Raw genomic sequence first — 22,867 nt, forward strand, 5'->3', positions numbered from 1 at the left:
TTAATGTCAGCCTCCATTTGTAGCCCAAGCATTTTTATGTTATTTACAACTCCCAGTTTGGTAGCAGAATATTTATCTAACTTCTGTTGAGCACAGGAAAGACTCCCACTCTGCATTCACATCCCCAGAATTAAAATAAGGGCATCTTTCTTATTTCTGAGTCATTAACTGTTTAGCTACAGAAGTGTGAAAAATTTTAGAAATACAGATTTGTTTGTCTGATGCAGGTATTAGCTGGAAGGCGCATAAAATGCAATGGCCTGCATTTACAACTTCTTTGGGAAAGGAATATTCCAAAGAAGTTGTAAATTTTAAGGCCAATGCACTTTATTCACTTTTGGGGAGAGGAATAGCCCACCAGATCTCTAGCTGCTTGCACAGAATGCAGTAGATACGTATGCATTAGGTACAGAGGTGCTAACTAGGATGTTCACTGAATCATCAAAGTCCATAATTCATTTTGATCAAAGACATAATGTTTTTTGTGAGGTCTGAATGGCACTTCAAATGTAAAAATGTTTTGCACCTCAACTTAAATTTTTTTATGTGTTTCTAAATGTTGACTGTTTGTCCAGTCTCATTTTCAGTTATCCCACCGTTTGTATTTTGAGCTGACTTTTATTACAGGGTAGAAAAAAGGGGAAAAAAAAAAAAAAAAAAAAAGCTTATTTTATTTCTGTTATTTCTGTAATTTAAAGAAGATGGTCCTTAGTGGTACTCCTCTAAAATCTTTTACGCCCTTGATTGCTTTTTGAGTTGTTATGGTTTTTGTTTATACTCCCAAGATACTCAAATGGAAATTTGGCCAAAGGAAAGTCTAATTGCTCTAAAATTTCAGAGACCATTTGTTTCTTTTTATTCCAATACTTCAGGACTTTGAGAAGCAAAATAATAGATGATTGCAAAGGTTTGCTTTTTTTGTTCAGACAAAATTTTGACATCTGCTACTTAGCATACATTTGTTAAGCATCAGCATTTCCCTAAGGCCAGGGATCACAAGACTGGAAATGGGAATTAATATACATTTAATGTTATGTTCATTTGGTTTGTGAGAGAGAACAGATTTATATTTTTTTTAAGTTTTTCAAGCAATGTGTGTAGTAAAGTGGGCAAGGTTTTTTTGACTTAATGTGACATACTTGTGAGTCATTTTCTTTGCTCTGAACACATACTTCCAAAGATTTACATCAAAGATGTTCAGCAAAACACTACACAGTGTTATGATTAAATTAATCTAATGAGAAATAATGAAACTCAAAATTTATTGCTTTGTTTAGCACCTTAAAAGATTGAACTAAACACAGGCAATATATGTTCCCAATACATATTCCATTTTAAGGCTATCTAAATTGCTTACTCTCTTTTCCCTCTAGAAAATCATAGTATTTTACCATTTCTTGTATCCATGTGAGAGCAGGTTAAATCTACAATTTACTGCAAAGCTATGGAAAATCACCTGTCAATTGTTTATTTGGTCTGGGAGTAACATTCATGGGTCTGAGGTCAGCATCCATGTATCATTTTGTGAAGCTTAACCTGCATCTCAATGTGATACAAGACCACACATGCACAGCTGGTGCCCAGGTGAAAGCCTGGATGAAAATTTGCTCTGTAATAAAGTTTTTATAACACAGTTGTGCTAAAATATGTTTCAGTTTACTTTCTATCCTGGCTTGCAATGTGTTCAGTGACCCTCTCATGTCTTAGTTGTTGCTCTGTGAGATTGGAACAGATATTTCACAAGTCTCATTATTTTTTGTGATATAACTGTTATGTACCATGAGTAAATTAAGTAACTGTCTTAGGAAGCCCATAAATATGAATACTTTTCCAGCTGTTTTTCCATTAAACTCTGTTAGCTGAATGAAATTAGTAAATAATTATGTTGGTGGGGAATATGTTATCCATGTGCTGTGTAACATCTCAGTTTTACAATGCAGCTTAATTTTTTCTATAGACCAAATTAGTTTTAGGGTAATCTAAATTGCAAATTGGCCAATTTGCATTAAAACTATGCCTTCTTGTTCAGATTTGTCAACACCTCTTTTTTAAAAAGTCTTTAACATTAAGCATGGGTGGGTAAGACCATCTGTTTATGGAGCTTGCCTGCAGCTCCATTACTTAACACATGAGACAGGTTACAGCTGTTTAATTGTTATCGTGTTGAACGATTATCTTTCCATCCAAAATTAATGTTTATATATGTATGCATGGAAAGCAAGTCATTAAACGTAAGTGATCTAAATGTGGATTAATGTCATTAAGCATTGATATTAATCCCTCAGGAGGGCTAAAGTTAGCATAGTGGTATTCAAGCTACTTTAGAGTGCTGTGTGATGCTACCTTACCTGGTACACAGAACTGAAATTCACATCCAGTGATGGTCCGCTGTAGAAGAGTACAGCTTGTAATATGTTTGTATTCCCTTGGAAACTGGGATCAAAATGTTTTATCATATAAGAGTTTTCCCTAAAATTAGTTGAGAAAAAAATAACGAGGGTTAGCAAAGTATTGAATTAAACTTTTCTCTGCATTAAATAATGTTAAAATCAATCAAATCAAAAATGAGTTTCCTTTAGCAAGAGCTTTCTAGTTTCAGCTGTCTTAACTAGAAAACCAGGGAAGTCATCCAGTTTAGATTTTCAGAGCTACAGAAAAAAAATAATAATAATAATAATAAAGTAAAATCTGGAGCATGCCCCTGTAAGTTCATTTCCATTAGTATAGCCTCTGCCCTGGTTAATGGGAAAAAAGGTTTTGTGAGTATGAACAAACACGAAGGTATTTGCATGCTGTTTTTCTATGTGACCATGAGCAGCTCAGAGGTATTCGTAGCATTGAGGAATGCTTGCTTTAAAAAGTATTTTCCTTCCCTAAACCATATGATCTGCACCTGCTTTCTTCAACATGTGTTTAGCTTAGGGCTCCTTATATTACAGATTTCAAATAAGACTATGTGGAAATCACACTGCATCCCTTTTTAAGATCAGAGAGCAAGTCAGGACAAATGTTTTCCTCCTGTTAATTAAATGAAGTCCTCATAGAAAACATGGTATACCTACATATCATTACACCATGTATCTTCGCAGTATGAGTTTCACAAAGTTACAGAACATTTTGAGGGCTTGCTTGATGTTCCCCACCTTTTGCAGGTTAGAGGGAAAGCAACATATATTATGATGACCATCCTTATCTCAATACTGATGCTAATATGGCAAGCATGTTCTGCTTTTCTACAGAGTTTAAATTACCAAGTATACTCACATTTCATAGTGTTTTAATGTTTGTGTTAGGTAAAATGTACCTTAATGTCTTCATGCCAAGAATTCTTCATAAACAGTAAGGTTCTTTTGAGATTTTAGGATTTTGATCAAAAGAAAATGTTTTCCTTCAAAATAGAATAAATACTGGTGTATTAATACATTCTATAACTATCAAAATGCCTCAACGTATGTGTTTCCTTACTGTAGAGTTCATGGAATTACACTCACTGCAAATTTCACCTTAAATTAAGATCTGAAGGAAGGTATGTCCTTTGCCATTCGAACCTTTTATTCTTAGATAAAATCTACCAAAGATTCAAAACTAGTTACATCAATACCAATTAGTGCTCACAATAATTGTGAGTGAAATCCTACTTTCAAAATTAATGTCTCAAAAACACCTGACCTCACTGGAGTCAGGATTTCACCACGTTATTCATACCTGTGCCATCAATGCCTAAACTTAATAATAGAAAAGAGAAGATGATTTTCTTGGCACCCAGAGGACTGATAACCATGGTTTAACAATATTTCATGAAATTTAGTCAAACGTGGTTTTCATATTCCCTGTGCCTGAAGAGCATGGTATTAATTTTCCAGGCCAAATCTTGAATACGCAAAATAATTTACATGCTTTGTAACTATTAAAATACTCCATTACCAGGTAACTTGAAGATAGTGCCTGCATATCTGAAACTGTAAAACAAAGTGAATTATTTGTTCAGGCCTTAACACATTCCAAGACCAAGTATCTCAAATACAAATTATCTGTTAGCGTACTTTAAATTGCTAATTGGTTGATTTGCATTTAAATGAGGACCACATGTGAAGTTCAAGTTAGGCACATTTTCAGAAAACAGCAGAATCCTCTGAGATGAGAAGAATTTTAAAGTGTGTTGCAAAGCTTACTTCAGTTGAAGTGGCCAGAAAGTGAGTGCTATTGTAAGTTGTATAACCAGCTACCTGCTGGTCAGACACATTCTGAAAGTATCTCTAGTCAGAAAGAAAGATGGAAACAATAATTCTTCCCATGTCACCCTGTCCTGTTCCATGCCCTAATATGTTTTCAAGCCAAATTTAACTTTCATGCAGTTCTTATGCATCAGATGATAGGTGCGTCTGTCTGAAGCAGCTCTTTCAGAGTTTGTCAGAGGTCTCAAATAGGTATTGGAACTTTTTCAGCCTTAACATGTGAAACAGTTTAAAATCCTTGATGGCATATACCCTTCTAAATCCTTTTTCAGTTAAATAGATGTTAAATAGAGAACAACACTGCTCATGAACATGTTAACAAACATGTACCAAACTTACAATGTCTATTATAGCCTTAAAAGCAACTAAACCGTTTATTCTAAGAGACATGTGGCTTCCCAATAATAATGATAAGAAGTCTTGTTTTAAAAGTAAAATTGGGATGGTCTCCAGAACAGAAAATCTAGAGGGTAGTGGGCTTCGGTGCCTTTGAATGTAAAAGCTCGTGGAAGGTTGCTGCGAGGAACTGTTGTGGTTTTGGCAAGGGATAAAATGTGGTGAATTCAGTTCTCCCTGCAAAGACATATACACTAGGTCCATGCAGACGTTGGAGAAAAGTGCAGAAATAATGAAGGTATGATTTTAGGGTGAGAATTATGTTTTGGTCTACGTATGGAGGAAAACAAAGAAAATTGCTGGAAACCATTATTCCAAACCATGTGTTCTCCTTTACAAGAAGGGCAAGATGGAAATTTAGGAGTAAGAAAGTCTCAAAAGGAAAGAGTGTTTGCAATCCTCCTCTATTGGCAGCAACTCTCTGAACATATGGTATGTCTAAGACAAGGTTCTTACAAACTCAGAAAAAGGATGACGATGATGAGTTGCATACACTGGAAGAACATGTGCTTTCAGTACTGTTAGGTGATGAATAGAGAGAATTATATTTGCAAATGATACCAAAGCCTGCTGCCCCCAAGCACTTTGGAAGACGGGACAAGAATTTAAAGTTACTTTAACAAATAGAACAGGATTTGCAGAAAAATAGGTGCAATTCGATGAATGCAAGGTTTTGTGCTTAAGTCAGAATAATCAACTGCACAAAGTCACGTTAGGAAGCAGCTCACCAGGTAGAAGAGACTCAGAAAAGACTGTAGCGAGTCATGCATTTGACATGAGTGAGCTGCTCTGCAGACAGGCTAGAACAGTGGCTTTAAAATTGTAGTGAATTGTGGCCTCCTGTAAGTTTTCTGGTAAATGTACGGACCTCCTCAGAAATTTCATATGGATGCACAGCTTTTTTAGTCAGCCTTAGAGAATAAAAGCAGTTGCATAAAGGAATCAATACATCTTTCCCTAAGTCTGCTATGGACAGGATAAGAAGTACTGGGTTTAAATATCACAAGGGATATTTGGTTTCTACATTTGAAAGATGTTTTAATTGCTGGGGTAGTTAAGGTATGGCTGGGTGGACATGAGAGGAACATTCTTCAAGGTGTTCTGCTAGGAGAAGTGAACCAGAATGAGGAACTACAGACTGAGGCTCGAGTAGCTTAGAGTGGTTAGGACAGAGCAGTCAAATGTTTTTTTGTACCAGTTTCCCCAAAACAAACACAAAAAACTTTGTTCACACAAACTGCGTTCTCCCTAAAGTTTGCAATGAAGCTCTCGAGAGTTTTGCTTCTGTTGGCAAGTGTCTGTGAAACCACTGAGAAAGCAGTGTGCCTCATCCCCTGCTACTGCTTGGCTGTGCAGGGAGTAACCTATAATGTTCATCACACTTCGTTAGCACAAATGGCAGAAGTGTAGGTGGCTCATTAAAGCTTCCCTGTCTCACCATGAAAAAAAATGTAATTTTTTTTTTTTTTTAGCTTATTTTGTGTATGTAAGACCTGAGAACTTTCAGATGCCCAAAAGCCATGTTAAAAGAATATCAGTAGCAAAATCAAAAATATAAAGCTGGGAGGCCATGAGGCAACACTCATTTGGTCCTTCTGTCATTGTCACGATTAGAAAAGAAACAACATATATAGTATCAAATACATTATAATAAAAATATAACTACATGGAGTGCTGAAGGAGGGCTGTCAGTTCTGTACACTGATGAAGGAAGAAGAGTATAAAAATTACTTCTTTAATTCTTCCTCTTTTAGCTCTCTTCTCTCAAATTCCTGCCTTCTGTTTTCTTTAGGAGGGAGAGGCTGTAATGTAACAAAGAAGGGAGGAAGCTGCTGGTGTCAGGGGAGAGGAGGCAGGGGTGCTGCTCACACTTTCAGGGTAGAGGAAGCAAAAAATAAGTTTTTAATTTGGGCAGACCATGAATGACATTGCTTTGATCACATTCTTTTGTATTTTTGCTTCACATCTAGCAGTGCTATGAGGTCAAATTCTGCTCTTGCTGCAAAGTAACTCCTGTGGAGCTGTTGAGTTGATGCTGTAATGGGCTATTATATACTACAAAAAATATGTGGTATGTTGTAGTTTAGTGTGTAGATTACAAAGATTATGGTGGGTGAAAATGTCTTGTGAAGGGGTGTGGCGGCTTCACACTGCTGGCTAGCTGAGCTCCACCACGCTGCTCTCTCACTTGCCCTCCGCAAAGGAGCTGGGTTAGAAAATACAATGAAAAAGGGCTCAAGGGTTGACATAAGGACAGGGAATCGTTTACCAAGTACCGGCACATGCAAAACAGATTTAGCATAGGGAGATTAATGTAATGTATTGCTTATTGCTAATAACAGACTAGAGCAGTGAGAAACTAAAAGCAAACTAAAATTCACCGTCCCCCATCTGCCCTCTTCCACCTCCTCCCCCTGAGCAGCACAGGGGAACAAGGAATGGGGGTTGCGGTCAGTCCCTGACAGTTCATCTCCTCTGCTCCCTCACGGTCCCTCTCTGCCCCTGCTCCCTGTGGGGTCACTCCCATGGGATGCCGTCCTTCTGAACTGATCCTGCAGGAGCTGCCCACAGGCAGCAGCTCTTCAAGAACTGCTCCCACACGGCTCTGTACCACAGCGTCCATCCCCCAGGAGCAAACTGCTCCAGCACGGGTCCCCCAGAGGTGCTCCAGCTCCACCTGGAGCCCCTCCTGCCCTCCTTCTGCACTGACCTTGGGGTCTGCAGGACTGGTTCTCACTCCTCTTTCCCAGGTGCTATTGCACAGCAGTTTTCTTCCCTTCCCTAAATCTGCTCTCCCAGAGGCCCAACCAGTGTCACTCCCTGACTCAGCTCTGGCCAGCAGTGGGTCCCTTTTGGAGCCGGCTCTGCTCTGGCATGGGGCAGCTGCTGGGCTCTGCTCACAGAGGCTGCCCCTGCAGCCCCCTGCTACCAAGCCCTTGCCATGTAAACCCAATGCAATAATAATAACATAAACTAATAGAAATATAAATTTGCTATACAGTATTTAGAAACATGTCACTGTTACAATCCTTTATGACAGAATAATCAGAATAATGCAGTGCTATAAGTACCAATTAAGGAACATCAAATCAATGGGTATGTGACTCATGCTGATTTAAACAGGAACTGATTGGGATAAATGGATTTAATATGTACTTTTATTCTGTGGCTATTCTTCCTTACCTAGAGGAAGTAGCATATGAATAATCTAAGGAAGACAGTGACTTACATCTCTGGTAGGAGACTAATGGGAGACATTAAATTTAAAAATAAGAATAAAAAAAGGTCTGGGTTCTGACTGGTTATGAAATATGCCATGTTAAATGTGAATTTGCCTGACTGTTACCACTTCTTTGTAAAACACTTTATTTGCCACGTATTTATATGCAAATCTACACCCATTGATAATACAATTTATATTTTATATTGACTGACACTTACATGTTTTTGGATTTTGACTGTCCTAGAAAATGTACAAATTTTATACTTGTTTTTCTTTACTCCATTTGAAGCTATATTACATACCTCTTGAAAGTCCCTGCTTGAAATAATACCAAAATTCTAAATTTCACAGTCTTAAACCCTGCAAGAAAACTGTTGTGCATATGTTGTCTGGTCTGTGGCTACTTTATTAGACTCTTTAAGGACTTCACATAACCCAAATGTGCCAGATGTTTAAATATCACAAAGAGGAGCACCTGCTGAGATGCTCCATCCTCCAAATGCCACCTAGAATTCTCTGCACAGGAGGGAAAATGCTTGTATTTTGTATTTCCACACAGAACTGGGTTAATCCCTGTTCCAGTTGCAGTGCCATAACCATAAGGGACATAGTATGGCTAGTGAAACTTCACTACAAAGTTGTACTACTTCTGGTCACTCGTTTTCTGCTTTTTGATGCTAGGATGCTGCATGTTCACAGAGCAGTTTCTAACGTTGTCCTTAATGTCAAGTGATCATGGGTAGAAGGACACTGGGATGTAGAACTTGGTTTCTGCACATTATAGGTTTATGGTCTGGTACTGACTTCTTGTAAGACTACTGGACACACACACACACAAAGCAGTTTCTGATTTCCTTTTTTATTTTTTTAAAGCAGGTTGTCTTTCTGAAGGGTAATAGTATGAGGGGGCCTATTCGCGAGGACTGTTTTCTGTTGCCTAGGAGGTTTTTCCTATGTTCCATTTTGTTACCTATCTGTATATTTGTGGAGAGATTTAATGTTTCACTGGTGGACAGATGCATTCCCCAGACAGACCTAATTGCTTCAATTTTATGGAAAAAGCTTGATTTTTCCTCCACACTTGCTGCACTATTCTAAGAGCAGCTGTGTAGGAGCAAGGGGAATTACACTGGATGAGTAAGAGAATTTGATCCACCCTGAAATGCAGCTGTATCACTTTTCTGTTTGTTTGTGGTTTATGTGAAAAGGTAGTTACTTTGCTCCTGCCTTCTAATGTTCTTTAATTGATGTTTTCATCTTCTTTCTTTGTCTCCTTTTAACCCTGTCATGATAGAAAACAAACAGACTGTGCAGTGGACATCTGACATTTTCTTCAAGCGACAGGGACTAGAAAGTTTCCAACTCCTAGTTGTAGCAGTGACTGTCTTCTCTGGGTCTACATATCTCATCACCTTCCTCCTTGGGCTCAGGAAGAATTTTTTCCCATTCAACCAAACTGGAGGAAATGATGTGGCTGGAAATGTCTTTCTTACCTCAGATACACAAAGCTGAGGGTCAATAGCAATTGACACACAGCACTTGCCAGAAAGGGTTCATTGTCCAGCACAGTTTTAGAAAAGGACAGATTTTGAAAGTGAGCCTATATGGGCTCTGCTGGGAGATCTTGTCCACAGCAAAAATACGGAATTGAATCTGGCATTGGTGACTCCGCTTTGCTTGTCCCTGCTGTAATGGTCTGCAAGGTCCCATCACCTCATGTGCAGGTGGCTGCATTTGTTAGACTGCAGTGGACCAGTCCTACATGGTTTTGTTTAATGTATTTGTCCCTTTAACACAACTGCAGCTGATGTCTGTTTCCTAGAAGTAAGGAGGGAACATGCAACCTGCTGTGTTTGATGTATCAAAAGTAGGAGCCTGCTGCTTTAAACCCATCTTGTGCTCTGTCTTTCATTCATCCATCTGTCCTCCTCAACATTTTTTATCCTCCTCAAGTGTAAATTGTGGTAACTTATGAAAAAAAGTCTTGCTTTTCTTGGATATACTGTGTTATTTATTTTTATACATCTGAAGCCTGAGTTTGTCACCTGTTTTTCCAAATCAAGTGGATCACCATGCTACTAACCCCACTACACCCTCTTCAACCCTATATATATGGTCTTAACTTATTTGCATAATCAGTGTGTGTGCTCAGAAGAATAACTGTGGTTGAACTGAAGCAAAAGGAAATTATTCCTCTTAAAAATACTGTTAATGCAATCAGAGTTAAGATAGTATGCTGGTTATGCTGTCAGAGCTATACGTGACCCGCAAATTAAAGATCTTCCAGTATGGTCAGTGTTTTAAGCTCAAAAGCTAAGTAATTACTCTTACGTTGTGTTGAAAATTGGATTTTTTAACTAGCTTTGATTATATTTTTGTTATACATAAAAATCAAAGCATGTAAAGGGAAGTGAAAGAAAAAAGAAAGACCTAGTCTTAGAAATATAGCACCTTTCCTCTGCAGACCTCCTTTTTAAAATACTATTTCATTGAGTCATGAGTATGTTTGCTGAAAAGAGAATTTCTTGCATTTTTAAAGGCTGTGAAATACATTTTCATTCTGTAATGTAAGACCTCTCATGTCAGGAGCACCTGCTTGATTTGCATGTGAATTCTGAACAATTCCTGTTTTATGTGACACTTCTGAAATGTCTGTCTGTTTTTTTTTTCTTTTTAATTCCCAAGCTCACTATTTGGATAAGATAGTGAAAGGTACTGTATATTTGCTCTTTGATGACATGCCTATACCTACATGTATATTTTAATATCCGAATATATAGTGACAAACGTACCAGATTGGCAAAAGAATCTTCTCTCGCATACATTCCATGGATTATAGATTTAATTCATATTACTTTCAACTCATCTCAAATTAAAAATGAAACCTGGTTTATGTTATATCATGACATTTTATCAGTTACTATACCTTTTTGTACAAACTGTATACGTGCATTAGATTTTGTTTGAACCAAAAACTGAAGATAGTATTCATTTGCTGTTTGGTTTGTTTCTTTGTGAGTTTTGTCATTAGATCCCTACCTATGAAACAGTAAAAATTTAGGAGGCAAAGCAAAGCAAAGCTCTTGTTATAAAACAAGTGTCATTAGTTCCAAAGAAGAGATTAATTATAGATGTGTGTTTACATGTAGATAGAATCAATAGAATAATGCAGGATTTTAAGCTTCAGTTTATCTGAATGTAGAAAATCTATAGAAATCTATAGAAAATTATGACATGTATTTTGTATGACACTAGAAAAAGATTGTATGCAGCCTTTTCAATTAAAAGGTTAAAGGATGCAAATGCCTAACATGAAACAGCAAAGAGTTTTGTATCTTCAGTTATGGTGAAAAATTTATTTTAAAAAATGTTTAAACTATTCCTACCCCTCTTTCCCTGAGTATCTTCTCTATTCCTTATTTGTGTTTTGTTTTTGTTTTTGTTTTTGTTTTTTTCATTAAAATATGGAAATATTCATGGCAATATCCAGGCTTTCACACGATAAGTCTTGAGTGTACCCAGTTGACTCCTAAAATGCTCTGTCAGTAGGGCAATTAAATATGTAAGTCTTCCATAAATTAAACAGAAGAAACATTAAGGAAAAAATAGCTATGTGTACATCAGCAAATACTATTAGCAGCTACAGTCTGAAATAATAAGAGTAGCAAGACTAATTTCAGCCTAGCTTGGTAACACATAACCATAACTGTAGCATCACCATACATCCTCGTAAGAGGCTCTTCTGATTTTCTGCCTTCCAAGAGTAATTTGACAAGAGCTAAGCACTCCGTAACTTTTTCCGAGGGTGTTTGCAATTTGAAACTATGTGGTTGAAAGGAGTCAGTAAATTCAAAATTCTTTAGAAGAAAAAATAAACTATTCCTTCTGAAATACTGTTCTGACCTCAACTAAGTTTAACCAGACCAAGTCAGTAGACTAGTCAGTAGACTAGTTCATAACAACAGTAGTTCCATCAAGTGAAGTATTTAGCCACTTAGCTTTCTTTTGATAAAAGTTTACGGAAAATTGTGTCCAAAAATATCTGATTTGTAGCCACTTTCTTGTAAGATACTTAGTGCCATATCTGTACTTGCTTCTGTCAGTGTCTTATCATAGTCATAGATAAGGAACACCAAAATCTACATATTTATAGTGTTGTCATCCTCATACAGATCATGTTGGCTGCATGCCAGATTCCATCACTAGGAAGTGACAGCTACTGTTTTCTTTTTTCTTTTTCTTTTTTTTAATGTAATGTTAGACTGAAAGCAATTATAGATTTTGGATATATTAAATTATTTTAATTGTTTCCCAAATTTTCCCTCCTTGGCCATAAAAGCAGACAAGATAGGATATAAAGGTAACAGCACAAAAGCCTTAGGGAGATTGTCACAAAAAATCACTCTCTGCTATCTGTCTTGAAGCACGTCACTACCGTGTTTTTGTTCAGTCTATCAATGTTTTATTGTGGTCCTTATGGTATTTCATTTTGTCCGTCCTAAGTAATCAAATACGCACAGCTACTACATTTAGTTGGAAATCCTGTTGGTCCTGTCCCATCCGTATGCAGCCTGAATCCTAATGTTTGTTAGAATAGATGCTAAGCTGCTTCACTATTTCCTGGGCTTTGCTTATTCTGTGAAAAGGAATGTACTTCTGGCATAAAGTATAGTCATTAAAACCAGCCTATACTTTGTGCAGTTTTTAACGCACTGTAATTTCACATGAATATACGGCAACTCTGAGACCAGATAAAGTTAATGTTCTCTTTTATTACGTGCCTAAAAACATCCCACTTTCCTACTTCATAATTTGGAGGGATTTGTTCATAGTAACAGGGAGTTTAAATGTTTTTGCCAGTAAGTAACCAATACTGCATAGAGCAAATGACAATACGAGCACAGAAACATGTATTATTTTATACAGCTGTGTTTGCACTATGCACTCATCTCTTGTTACCCTGCCAAAAAAAAAGAAAAAGAAAAGAAAAACAAACTTAATTTTGTCTGGCCTGCAGGTATTTAGAGGATTGATGCATTTATTTCCTGCCTGTACAGGTAAGTGGTGTCTCAAGTGTCAGGCCAATCAAAGATGCCACTTTGTTAAGAATTACATTCCCCAGGTAATGTTGCTGTTCCACTCCATGTGCAATTACAGTAGTTGTGCTGTTATAAAGGCCTGTTCCCAGTAAGTGTCCCTTGTTTGTATCTTTTATTTGACTGAAATAATTGCAATATTTTAATCACCTGTGGTGTTCTTCTTTGTCTGTTTCAACAGAGGGCTGCCCCGGCTTGTGCAACAGCAACGGAAGGTGCACGCTGGACCAGAACGGCTGGCACTGCGTCTGCCAGCCAGGATGGAGGGGAGCAGGCTGTGACGTAGCCATGGAAACTCTGTGCACTGACAGTAAGGACAACGAAGGAGGTAAGGTGTCACAGAGTCATAGAATCATAGAATGGCTCGGGTTGGAAGGGACCCTAACTCCAACCCCCTGCCAACAGGGGGTACACCAGCTGGATCTGTAACGCTGGGGAGGGTGTGCTGAGAACCAGAGGTTTTACAAGCAGGTGATAAAATGCTGCTATGAGAACCGTGCTCGCATTTTACTAGCTCTCATGCCTGTAAGAATACTCTGAGGTATGCACTGCTTTTGTACGGTGTATCAGCAAAGCCTCCCAAGATGCTTATGACAGGTGAGATAGGTGCTTAGAAAATGATGGGTGTCACCTTAGTTTTCCTGTGGTGTTCTTTTGTAGTGGAGTAAAGCACCACCTCAACTTAGTGAACTAAATTGGGGAGGAAATAAAAAGGAGTTCACGTTTGCAGTGACCTCACAAGGAAATTATCCCAAGAGGAAAGGCCAAACAGGGACTTTACATTTTGACCTATGATACTGGAAACAATTGCTTGCCCAGTCTACAAAGATAGCCTGTGAATACTCAGATAATTGACAGGACACTCCCAGAAGTCTTTTCTTTTTCTTTTTTTTTTTTTTTTTTTTTGGCTTGTTTCTCTGCAGTCTGTCACTCAGGTGACAGGTAACAATCTGTAGTAAGATGCAGGCAGGACTGCTGACTTAAGGAATCAATCTGCAATCATTGGGGTAGGGTAGGGAAGAGAGAGGGACTGTGACTGGCATGACTCCAGAATCACACACAAAACCAAGACTAAATGTGAATGCAGTCATATGGTAGGTCAGCATAATACTTTTGTTCTTTCCTCCATCCTCCTCTCTCATCAACTCCTTTTTTTTTTTTTTTAACACCTTCAGATCCACAGCAGAGATAACAAACTCCATTAGGGACTCCGGATCAGCCATATGTCATATATGGCTGACTTTGTTTTGCAGCTTAAGTCTACATATTCCTTTGCCATTGTTGATTGGCTGTTTATTCTCATGTCCCAATTGCAGTTGGGATTTTAGAAATCACAAACATAAACAACAGTAGCATTTACTTCCTTGGACCCCCCCCGCGCGGCGGGGGAAGTAATATGGTCAAAAGAGTACTGCTATTTACTGCTTTACATATCAATGGATTTACTACACTTCTCTGTTAAATATTTTACATTCTGAGTGAACTTAGGATACTGAAGAATGTGATGCAATCTGGCATACAGTGAGCTAGTGTGAAGCTGAATTTCTGCATGTATGAAGGGAGCAAGAGGACTGAGTTATCCATAGCATTTCCATGCAGAGATGTGCTGTTCGAAGAATGAAGTTCCTGTGGGCTGGGAAATTAGGAACATAAGGAAGAAAGAGAAACCTTCAAGCATGAAAAGAGACAAAGCAAGAAGGAAGAAAAACTAGGTTAGAACATAATCTGGAGGAAAAAAAGATAGATGGTAGGAAAAAAGTTGAAAGCCCAGGGTCAGACTAAAACAGATACTGTAAGCATTAAGGAGAATAGAATGGCATTATGTATCAGAAAGTGAGCGGGAGAGTCAACAGAGCAGTAGGAGGAAGAGGAGCAAGGTGAACAGGAATGCACATAAACAGAGCAAGACAAAAGGAGATGCTCCTTCAGACTGAAAACAATAATAGGTGTTTGTGAGGAAAAGGGGAAACAGGAATTGTAGCAGAAGGATCTAACAGGATGACTTAAAGTTCATAAAGAAAGAACAATACTGCAAAAATAATACTCTACTGCTAGTATTTGTGTTGCTTTTTTTCTCTTTATTTTTATCGTGACTCTCTTTACAGACATTATGCAGCTATGAATGAGGAGGGGATTGGCCAAACAGTTGTTTTGCTATGATTGTCCCCTGTAATGCTCTTTGTCACTGACATTTCTCTTTCTTTATTTTATTTTTGATGTACATGCTTCTATAAGGAGCATACTCACTTGTGTCCTTGATTAGTGGCTGAGGAAGTGTGTTAGAATATAACAAATTAAATTAAAAGTTGGAAGCATACCCCAAAAAAATGGGAAAGTCCTTTTTACTAGAAACCCACCCAGAAAGAGAAGCACTGTTTCTTCCCTTTCCAAGAATATGTGCAATCAGCCCCCTGATCTCTCAGGCAAGCCATTCAGATTCCAGAGAGCTGCAGGTGACGGCACGCGGATGCCTCTGTTGTATTTGTTTACTCTGCAACGTTAGGTTATCTGAGCACTTCTGCTGAATTTATACTGATGACTGCAGGTACCTTGATTTACATCTCACTAGGCTCAGTGGTAATATAATTGGAGTTATCTTAGTTGTTAGCTAATTGAGATACTGTGGTTAGTGTTAATGTTTCATCATACACTGGATAAAATATATGTAATATATTAATGTGAGTATAATTCATTAATAACAGTGTCTGCTGCTCCGCTGATTCTTAACTCTTTCTTTGACTGATTGTTCAAATTCCATGAACATGAGCATCCCAACAAACTCAATGGGAAAATTCTTCATGAGAAACGTTAATGGCATCAAAGCACTCATCCAGATACTACTGAAATAAGATGGGCTGATTACTCATCTTCTTTTTAATACAGGTTTTTGAGAGTTTTTAATACAGGTTTTTGAGAGTCCTGCAAATCATTTCCTTTCCATTTAAGGATCACAGTTGCTTTATTTTTTCATGTGTTTGATTTGGGTAGTCTGTTACAGGTTTTTCTTTACATTTTAGCAATCCACAAGGAATGTGTTTTCAACAAGCAGACCTTAAGCTGAATTAAACTCTTAATGACTTCGTGGGGAGAGGAGAAGTCAGAGTTGTCTGTGGGTGGAAGGAGCCTAACTTCCTTACTTGGCAAAAAATGTGTCACTATTATACTTTGACAAAGTGGGCCATGTTTTGTCATCACTGTAGGAAGAATAAGCTGTTGACTTTTTAGTTTAGGTGGGTCTTTATTGAACAGATTCCTTTGTTAGGCTTGCTTTTTATAAGCTCCTATTCAATTATTAAGAGTAGTTAAAGGTTTCCACCAGCAGAATTGAAAGGATTATTAACAATCTTTTATTAGTAAAATTAAAATTAATACTATTATAAAGCAAAGCCTACTTAGCTCTATACTACCGTGCTTTTGTAATGACTTGCGTAGGCTAGGATGGCTGGCTTAGGGTAATCATTGTTGCAGGGTAGTACAAAGTCAGACTAATTTGAGTATGCTGTAGGTATGTTTACAGAGATACTGCAGTACTAACATTGAACAAGATACTCATGTGCTGTTTAGGAATAAATCAAGGGCTATTTCTGCTTTTGTGTGTTTTCTGACCAGCTGCTCCTACATGCAGTCAGATTTGCTGTCTATACTTGAGTCAATTTGTTACACCCCGTTGTAAAACTGAGGTACATGAGCGTAACAGAGTTTTGTTAATACAGTTTTCTGTCCATTCCCACCTCTTGCCTTCCTGTGCCACTGGCACTGAAACCATCATGCTGGGATGGCCAGCATCAAAGCTCCAAAAATGGGCTCTTCCTTTGCAGGCACTGAATTTCACATTACAGAGATTCTTTGTTGCCTAACTGGGCAGTTGACTTACTTACCAAGAATGTGATTTACATAGGTCCTTGGCCATGATCTCCACGTGGCACTAGCAGAACATGTGTCCTGGAGTTACTTTGTCCCACATGTTGTCTTCTGTACACTTCAAATTCCATTCAAAAGTAAACATGCCCGCTGATACATCTTATATTGTAAAGATCCAGAAGCACAGGAATCATGTCTTGACTCTTCTCATTTATTTTTTGTTGTTGTTTTTTATTAGTCTTTACAAAAAAAGTGATTTTGTCACATCCATTGCAATTCTGTGTATTTTGGTACAAAGGGAAAAGTATCAGTAGTTGAGATTTTTACACCTAGACTTCAGTTTTGAGGAAGAAAACAATAACATAGTCATTATGTCTGCTGTGTATAGAAGCACCACTTACATCTAGAACAAAAAAAAAAGGTACAAAATAGCCCTCTGAGACTGAATGATTGTCCAACTGGCTATAAGAGTTTATATATTCTTTATAATTTTACTATTGCATTCGAGTGATACAACTGATAAGCTCGTGTTAAGCTAAGTCATATTTTTCAGGCTAAACAGCATTCATCGATATTTTGCAGAGCTATTTCAGAAAGGAAATTTTACTCTGCTTCACACAGTGCAATAGAGTAGTCAACTTAGTGGTACTAGATAGCTCTAGCCACATATGTACAGAGAAAGAATGAAAAATGTTTGCTCAGGTTATAAGGAGCCAGATTCATAACCATCCGTCACTCGCCTGGGCAAGTTGCTGATAAACTCCACAGAAAAATAACAAACAGCATATCCCTATATCTTGGCTGGTGAAAATGAGATTCTTTCTCTGATTGATGTTAGCAGAGAGGCTTGTAAAAATGCATTTCCAGCTGATTAGTTCAGAAGGTGTCAATCTCGTGCAGTTTTATGACCTGCAGACTGTACTCCAGATGTACATTTGCTTTTTATAAACTAACAAAGATGAATGACTAAATTTGAGCATTTCTTTGGCAACTGCATGAGATATTGCCTGGGAGACCATACAGAGATATAAAAAACCAAAACTATGCTTTTAACCATCAGTACCCCCAGCTTTGACACTGATCCAAGCTTCTAGAGCTAAAACCAGCAAGGGAGCTCAGTGCTTTAGCTGGAAAGGGGTTTCACATTGTACAAGAGTGAGACTAGGAAATCACAAGGAGCACAGACCATGTGAGGTTGGAAGGGCCTCCGGCTACCATCTAGTCTCACTGCTCAAAGCAGGGTCAGCCAGGGCAGGTTGCTCAGGGCTCTATCCAGTTGGGTTCATCTCCAAGGATGCCTGACTGCACAGCCTTCCTGGGCAACCTGTTGCAGTATCTGGTGATTCGCAGTAAAAAATATATATATATATTTTAAAAAAATAAAATAGATCTGATGTTTAAAGAGAATTTCCTGTATTCCAAGCAGTGCCCGTTGCCTGTGGTCCTTTTGCTGGGCACCACTGAAAAGAGCCTGACTCCATCTTCTTTGCACCCTCCTTGAGGTGTTCACATACATGGATGAGATCCCTCTCAGGCCTTCTCTTCTCCAGGCTGAAGAGTCCCAACTCTCTCAGCCTTCCCTCTTAGGAAAGGTGTTCCAGTCCCTTAATCATCTTCATGGCCCTTTGCTGTAGCATGTCCATGTCTCATGTCCATCCCTCTCGTGTACTGGAGAGCCTGAGCAGAACCCAGCACTCCAGGTATGGCCTCTTTCTGACACAGCCCAGTACGTCATCAGCACCTTGGTGCTGATGGGGTGCATTGCTGGCTCATGTTCAACTTGGTGTCCACCAGGACTCCAAAGGTCTTCACAAAGCTGCTTTCCATCTTGTTTCCCCCCAGCATGTACCGGTGCCTGGGGTTGTTCCTTCCCAGGTGCAGGACTTTGCACTTCTCTTTGTCAGACTTCATGAGGCTCCTGTCAGCCTGCCTCTCCAGCCTGGGAAGGTCCCTCTGGATGGCAGCACAACTCCCAGGCGTATCAACCACTCATCCCAAAGAAAATCAATGATATTTCTTTTCTCTGAAAAAAAAAGTTTAAACTCTGATATACTTAACAGGGACCTTTTCATCCCTTTTATTTTTCTTGAACTGACTTCAATGTCAGCTGAGTTAAATAAGAATTTTAGATGTGCAAAAGAATAGAAATCCCAGCCCCTCACTGTTTTGCCAGTCTTCCAGCCAATCCACACAGCACGGCAGTTCGAGGAATACCTTTAGAAGATCTCTGTTTACTTACACTCTTTCAACGTATGATTGAACAAAAATGGATGATAATTTTCCCTGCAGAAAGTTTTACTATAAAGCTACATTCTATTGTGAGAGAAGCAGTCACGGGCTTCCTCAGAGTGCTGCATTGGTGTATTTTTCATTTTAGTGAAGCAAGCAGGCTCCCTCTCTAATATAAATGGAATAATAAAATGTTTCAACTATTTCAGTCTTGCTGTTCTTTTGGGGAAACAATTATCAGTGATGTGATACCATATTACATTCATCTGGAAATTTTCTGTAGCTGACATTTCCAGGCTCATTTTCCTTACGACTTTACTTACAACAAATTAGTAGTTATCAATTTGATCTTGATTTTAATCTTTCACCAGATTAGATTTCCAGTGATGTGACAGATCTAATGCTCATTATATGTGAATATTTCAGCACATAAGCATAAAAGCACCCATGTGTTTAAATCTTTTTATAGTGGCCAGTATTCCTCATCATTTTATTCAAAATCTAAATGTTAAGTACAGATTTTGTTCTCATATACATTTTCATGCAAAATAGTTGTGGAAATTGCCTTTGCCACTAGCAACAAAACCTTTCTGCCAAAGTATAAAGGAATTCACCTTGATAAATGTTGTGAAATATTTAAAGCTACTCGCAGCATAGATATGCTAAAAAGTTCAGGAAAACAGCAGAGTGGGAGTTACTTGTTTCTTTTCTCTAGCAAGCCAAAGAACCTCAGATAAAAGCTACTGAGACCCACCTAAAATGTTTAATATTTATAAGTTAGCAGTGTGTGCAGAGCCTGAGTTGCCTTCATTTTCTGGTTTGTTCCACATGTTTATAGAAAAGTATCGAATAAAGACATTTAATTTATGCAAGATCCTGAGTGCATTTAGCTTGCTAGGATTTCCATGGGAGTTTAAGAACTCAGTGGAAACAAACTTACATTTCTTTAATTTAGAGTGAATGCATTAAATTCTTAATTATTAATACTCTTTCATACTGTGTAATTTTTTTAATCTCTCTGCTTGCTGATTCATTCACATACAAAAAGGCAGGAGGAAGAGTTTGTTCATTGGTGTGAATTTCTGCCAACAGATGGGCTGGTTGACTGCATGGATCCTGACTGCTGTTTGCAGAGTTCTTGCCAAAATCAGCCTTACTGTCGTGGGCTACCTGATCCCCAAGATATTATCAGCCAAAGCCAACAGTCGCCATCTCAACAAGCTGCCAAAGCATTTTATGACCGGATCAGTTTTCTTATTGGAGCAGACAGCACTCATGTCATACCTGGGGAAAGTCCTTTTAATAAGAGGTGAGCGTGATTCATCCTTTACTCATGAATACAAAAGCAATTAAAGAGCGTGTGAGATGCATGCTAGGAGAAGATCCACCATGATTGCAAATTTAATGGAGTGGACTTTCAGCAAAGACATTTCCTCTTAATATATCAGATTGCTTATTTTATCTCATTTCCTAAAAAATTCAAATTGCCAGTGCCATTAGGTTGCAGCAGGTGTTTGCCGTACATAGTACCTGTATTCTAACAGGGCACTTATTAATGATTAAATAAATCTTTATTTAACCAGTAGATTTGGGCTAGCACAGTTGGAAATATATCAAAGCAATGAAAACACTTCAGAAGGAAAAGCAAAGCTACACTTTTTAAACTGAGCTCACTAAATAATATAAATTATGAATTAATGTAATAGAACTGTTAAGTGCACGACAGTATAATTGCATAAACTATTTGACTGGTGCTCTGCGAAGCAGTAATGACCTGAAAATAAACCAGTAACAGGAAGCAGGTGTCTCGGATCTCACTGAGTGAAAGAAGATGATTTACACTAGAACCACTGCGTTTGCAGTAATTTAACAGCATTAATGTGTTTGGGCACAGCAGTTGATTAAAAGTTGTTGCACAAATGTTCCTTATTGCTCTTTTAAATTTTGTACTTTGTAGTCCCTGCAGTTTTACAGATTGCTTTGATACTAATTGAAAAGTACATTTTTCTTTAAGAACCTGCCAGAGGTATGACTTACAGAACATCTAGAGATTGTAAGTTCTTAAAATTCTTCAGTGTATTACTGGGCTTAGTAACTCAGTACAGAGTTCATACAAAATGAACCAAAGTAAACTCAACCAAATTAAAACAAAATGATAATCTGTAGATGTTGAGGTATGTGTTTATACAATGTCAATTATGTAAAGTTGTAGATGGGTTGGAGGCTCAGGAGTGATTTTGTTAATTAGAGTTGATACCATGTTGAGATGTATGTTTGTTTGCTGTGCTAGCTATTGTTCATTCAAATAAGAACTAAAAAAAAAAATTGTAATTTGATATTTTTTCACAGCCTTGCATCTGTCATAAGAGGCCAAGTATTAACTGCTGATGGAACTCCACTCATTGGGGTCAACGTCTCCTTTTTACACTACCCAGACTATGGATATACAATCACTCGCCAAGATGGAATGTGAGTACACTTTGAAGCACTTCTAAGACATCAAGACAGTAAATACATAAATAAAGAGCTGCCTGTAAAAATAAACCAGTAATTAAATAATGGAAACAACAGACCTGAAAAAGTGGTTAACCAATTCTGTACTTTTTACGTTCTTCAAATAAATACAAACTTACCATATATAGACTTTGGAAGTAGAAGGCCATGTTGAATTTAAATGTAGCACCCCAAATTCTCCATTCTCTTAGTGCGGTATTGTATAATGTAATTTAATTGATTTCTCCATTGTTCCCAGTAGAGCTATTCTTTCTTCAGATCGGTACAATAGGATGAAGAATCAATCAGTAAAATGGAGGCTGTGGATAGCTGTGGGAATTTGCTCAACAGCTGCCCCTATTTTTTTCTAGGTTTGACTTGGTAGCAAATGGTGGTGCCTCTCTCACACTGGTGTTTGAGCGATCGCCATTCCTGACACAGTATCACACCGTGTGGATTCCCTGGAATGTCTTTTATGTCATGGATACCCTGGTCATGAAAAAGGAAGAAAACGACATTCCGAGCTGTGACCTGAGTGGATTTGTGAGGCCAAACCCCATTATCGTGTCATCGCCTTTATCTACCTTCTTTAGAATTTCTCCTGAAGATAGTCCTATCATCCCAGAGACACAGGTAAAGTGTATTACAAACAAATTGTGTTTTATCTTAGGCTAGAATTAAGTAACTATAGTGAAAAGAGTGCAGATTAATTGTTTTTAAATAAATAATTCTGCCTAGAATGTGGTTATTTTTAGACCAATTTATTTATTCAATGTGATAATTTTTAAAATTTCATTTAAAAATCTACGAAAGCTTGGTGCACACCAGTGTCTGGTTTTGTATTTGTTTGCATCATTAAAAGGACAGAATGTCTTCATCAATCAAGCACTGGCCCATCAAAATGGACACACTGTAGTACATCAAACTTCTTAGACTGCCCTCTTGTACTTCAAATGTACTTCAAAACAGAAAATGAAAAGTGTTTTTCCATTGTGTCAGAAAGACTCATACAGTTCAATTTATCAATTTATTTTTAATAGAGAGCATAACACTCCTATTTCTTTTTATACTGAAAGAATTCTCTGTTTTTAATGCTAAGGTCAGGCTTACAAGGCAATGAGCGTGTGTGCTAATGTACATCCTCAGAGCCTGTGATGTCCATAGTAAAACTTAACAATACCAAAACCTTGTTTGCAGCTGAAAGAGCTGCAAGTGGAATGCTTTTTCTCTATCATAGATTGTGTTATCTCAGATAACTGATCACTAATGTAGTCTTCCTCAACTCTTAAAGCAGAGTTGTGTTTCAAGTAGTATTTATGTCATTATTGATTTCT

The 22,867-nt window shown here is 37.9% G+C and overlaps 1 protein-coding gene across 11 annotated transcripts in view; it reads left to right on the forward strand.

Annotated features, from left to right (window-relative positions):
* Positions 1–22,867, forward strand: part of TENM3 (teneurin transmembrane protein 3) — a 1,329,889-nt gene that overhangs the window by 1,253,689 nt on the left and 53,333 nt on the right. For 5 of the 11 annotated variants that reach the window (XM_035325081.1, XM_035325085.1, XM_035325087.1 and 2 more), the window contains 6 exons: positions 10,540–10,566; positions 12,194–12,214; positions 13,132–13,278; positions 20,133–20,349; positions 21,390–21,509; positions 21,905–22,166. In XM_035325081.1, coding sequence (XP_035180972.1) covers positions 10,540–10,566; positions 12,194–12,214; positions 13,132–13,278; positions 20,133–20,349; positions 21,390–21,509; positions 21,905–22,166 — 794 coding nt within the window. The remainder of the gene's footprint in view (positions 1–10,539; positions 10,567–12,193; positions 12,215–13,131; positions 13,279–20,132; positions 20,350–21,389; positions 21,510–21,904; positions 22,167–22,867) is intronic. The other 6 variants (XM_035325084.1, XM_035325092.1, XM_035325090.1 and 3 more) reach the window with 3 other exon arrangements.

This window comes from Oxyura jamaicensis, chromosome 4 (genome assembly GCF_011077185.1).
Source record: "Oxyura jamaicensis isolate SHBP4307 breed ruddy duck chromosome 4, BPBGC_Ojam_1.0, whole genome shotgun sequence".
Lineage (NCBI taxonomy): Eukaryota > Metazoa > Chordata > Aves > Anseriformes > Anatidae > Oxyura > Oxyura jamaicensis.